This window comes from Salvelinus sp. IW2-2015, linkage group LG32 (genome assembly GCF_002910315.2).
Source record: "Salvelinus sp. IW2-2015 linkage group LG32, ASM291031v2, whole genome shotgun sequence".
In the NCBI taxonomy this organism is placed as follows: Eukaryota; Metazoa; Chordata; class Actinopteri; order Salmoniformes; family Salmonidae; genus Salvelinus; species Salvelinus sp. IW2-2015.
The window spans coordinates 36,546,703-36,550,429 of NC_036871.1; the positions used below are offsets into that span (position 1 = coordinate 36,546,703).

Consider the following 3,727-nt stretch of genomic DNA (forward strand, 5'->3'; position numbering starts at 1 on the left):
GAGTGCCTGGCCATTAAAGAAAGAGGCTCACAGTGAGAGAAGTGGAGCGCTGCATTAAAGAAAGAGCCTCACAACAAGAGAAAGTGAGTGCTGCCATTAAAGGAAGCCACATGGTAACGAGAAAGTAGAAAGTGCTGCCATGTAAAGAAAAGAGGCTACAGTGAGAGAAAAGTGAGCGCTGCATTAAAAGAAAGAGGCTCACAGTGAGAGAAAGTGAGCGCTGCCAATTAAAAGAAAGAGGCTCACCAAACGAGAGAAAGTGAGCGGACTGCCATTAACAGAAAGGGCTCACAGTGAGAGCAAGTGAGCGCATACTGGCCATTAAAGAACGAGGCTCCACGAACGAGAGAAAGTGAGTGCTGCATTAAAGAAAGAGGCTCACAATGAGAGAAAGTGAGTGCTGCCACCATTAAAGAAAGAGGCTCACAATGGAGAGAGTGCAGCCTGATAGCCGAACCTTAAAAGAATAGAGGTCATCAGCAATGAAAGAAGAGGCAAAGTGAAGATGCGTGCTCGCACGGAGATCTAAACGACACGAAAGATAGGTCTTTCCATAAGAGATAGGCAGAGAGAGAACAAGTAGCCGAGTATGCTCGACTCCATTAAAGAAACGATATAGACGTCACGATACATGAGGAAAAGACATGAGTCGTATGTATGCCAGATTCAAGAAAACCGCAGGACTTACATACTTGAGGAGAATAGTGAGTGAATAGCCATCTAAGAGACACGAAGTGATGCACAAAGCAATAGCGACGAATTGTGCAATGACGGCATAAATAGTAGAACAAGAGCCAAGGTAGGGCAACCATTCTAGAGTGGTTGCCCTACTTGGCTCTGTTCTACTACTCTAGAATGGGTTGCCCTACTTGGCTCTGTTCTACTATTCTAGAATGGTTGCCCTACTTGGCTCTGTTCTACTACTCTAGAATGGGTAGCCCTACTTGGCTCTGTTCTACTACTCTAGAATGGGTTGTCCTACTTGGCTCTGTTCTACTCTAGAATGGGTTGCCCTACTTGTCTGCACTGGGACCACTGATCTGAAATGCCTGAATAGGTGAAGATCCAGTGACTGCACCTCCAGCTATCCAGCCTGTTGCTAATGAGTGGTCATGAGGGAGAGGACAGAAAGGGAACCGCCTGAGGCTGTTGAGTCATAGCCAACGTAGCTGAGTATTGGCACACATTGGGAGAAAGCTAATCGTTGGTTGTCACCCTGCCCTGCCCCCTAGTCACCATATGTTTACTAGTGTGTATGGGTAAACAGTTGGTAACTAGGGGTGTAATACCACTCAGTACAGTTGAGGATGAGCTATCCTAATGATGCAACTGCTGTGACATGTGCATGGAGACAGGCAGGTCTGGGCCTGCGATAAAGGACAAGCACCTGTAACACTGTGAATGGATATTGTACATGCTTTGGGTAGAAGTTGTACTTAGACACAGGTCTAGGATCAGCTTACCTATCCTAAATACTAACCTGAAACGGTAGAAGGGGAAAAGTCTAAAGTGACAGTGTCTGAAACTGATCAGTGTCAAGGGGCRACTTTATTATATTTCATAGGGCCTGTGGATGTGTATGATCTCTGCTGACGTGGGTTTCCTGTCACCTCTGTCACAGGTCGTCATCAGCACACAGCTCATGTCTGGGGACCCCTGCTTTAAAACGTARGTGAACCTTCTTTCAATCCTTTTGGTGGGTTACGTCACAAACAGTTTTAGGACTTAGCATTGTAGAAATGAATGCAGTTGTGGATAATGAATCAGTAAAGGTAAGTAGGAACCATTGATGTGATAGGCAGACAGCCTGACCACAGACACATAGAGGAAACCAACTGCACATTAAGCATCCTGTCTCTGAGTACATGCAAGAAACTCTGAGTCACAGAAACAAAGGAGACTTCCGTCCCGTAAGTCGCTTTGGATAAAAGCTAAATGGCTAAGTTTCTCTCTATTTGGAAAGTCCATGTAGATTAACAAATGGTCATACAATCATGGTATATATTATTTAAACTGTTATGGTTATTTTGGGTATCTTGTGTGGGCATCTCAGCACTACATCAATTATTTGAAGTAAAAGATAGTTGTGGACACAATCTAACTGACTTCTGCCATTGAACATGAATAGCGACAGTTCTATTGTTTAGATGGTCATAAGAGAACTTCCCCACAGATTGTAGCTGGTCTCTGTTGATAACAACTGATTTGAGACCAGCTCAGACCTGAATGAAAACATTCTGAGCTAAACGCCACAGCAGACCCAGGACCAGTAGTCAAAAAGACCATGACATTCCCACACACTCCTGCCAGTGCTGAGAACATGTGTGTTTGAATGGCCACGCCTTTACTGTGAACACACACACACACACACACACACACACACACACACACACACACTCTGTTTGAATCACACACTCGCTATTAAACCACACCTTTACACACTGTTCCTCGAACAGACAGTCTATCAATTGGCTGAATTGCACAGTGGATGCAATATACTGTAGCCTTTATAGAGCCTTTATAGAGCTGTTATAGAGCCTTTATAGAGCCTTTATAGAGCTGTTATAGAGCCTTTATAGAGCTGTTATAGACCCTCTACTGTGATTCATGTCCTCTACTTGATTCATGTCCTCTACTGTAGAACTGTGCAGTCAGTTCTAAGGTTGTTATAGGAAGGGATGGGTCATGTTATGTCATAAAGGTTGTAGGCAGATGGAGGTTGTATAAGATGTGTTTATACCATTTAGCCAGTCACTTCAAATGACCGTATGAACAAACAGATGGACATCCTCAAACAACCACAACCGTACATGGTAGCAAGTAGGTTTGGAACAGGTGTGGTGGGGTGTTGGGTTTGGGTTGTAAAATGGGTCGGGTGAATGTCAATGTCCTGTGTCCCCTTTAGCCACCGTCCACAGCCATGAAACTGGGCATCCAGCAGGCAGAGTGTCTCTATGAAGACAGGAAGGGAGGGGACACCCACACACCCTGCCTCTCCATACCAGGTACACACACCCACCCACACCCTGCCTCCCCATACCAGGTACACACACACCCCACCCACACCGTGCCTCCCCATACCAGGTACACACACCACCCACACCTGCCTCCCCATACCAGGTACACCCACACACCCTGCCTCCACATACCAGGTACACACACCCACCCACACCCTGCCTCCACATACCAGGTACACCCACACACCCTGCCTACCCATACCAGGTACACACACACACACCCTGCCTCCCCATACCAGGTACACCCACACACCCTGCCTACCCATACCAGGTACACACACCCACCCTGCCTCCCCATACCAGGTACACACACCCTGCTTCCCATACCAGGTACACACACACCACCCTGCCACACACACCCTGCCTCCCCATTACCAGGGTACACACACACACACAAACACCCTGCGCTCCCCATACCAGGTCCACACACACACCCTGCCTCCCCATACCAGGTACACCCATACACCCTGCCTACCCATACAGGACACCCACACACCCTGCCTACCCATACCAGGTACACACACACCCTGCCTCCCCATACCAGGTACACACACACACACACACCTGCCTCCCCATACCAGGTACACCCACACCCTGCCTACCCATACCAGTACACCCACACCTCTGTCTCTCCGTACACACACACCCTGTCTCCCCGTACACACACACCCTGTCTCCCCGTACACAACACACCCTGTCTCCCCGTACAC

The 3,727-nt window shown here is 47.7% G+C and overlaps 1 protein-coding gene across 1 annotated transcript in view; it reads left to right on the forward strand.

Annotated features, from left to right (window-relative positions):
* Nucleotides 1-3,727, forward strand: part of LOC111956397 (EEIG family member 2) — a 37,279-nt gene that overhangs the window by 26,214 nt on the left and 7,338 nt on the right. The window contains exons 5-6 of the mRNA XM_023976862.1: nucleotides 1,622-1,668; nucleotides 2,905-3,005. Coding sequence (XP_023832630.1) covers nucleotides 1,622-1,668; nucleotides 2,905-3,005 — 148 coding nt within the window. The remainder of the gene's footprint in view (nucleotides 1-1,621; nucleotides 1,669-2,904; nucleotides 3,006-3,727) is intronic.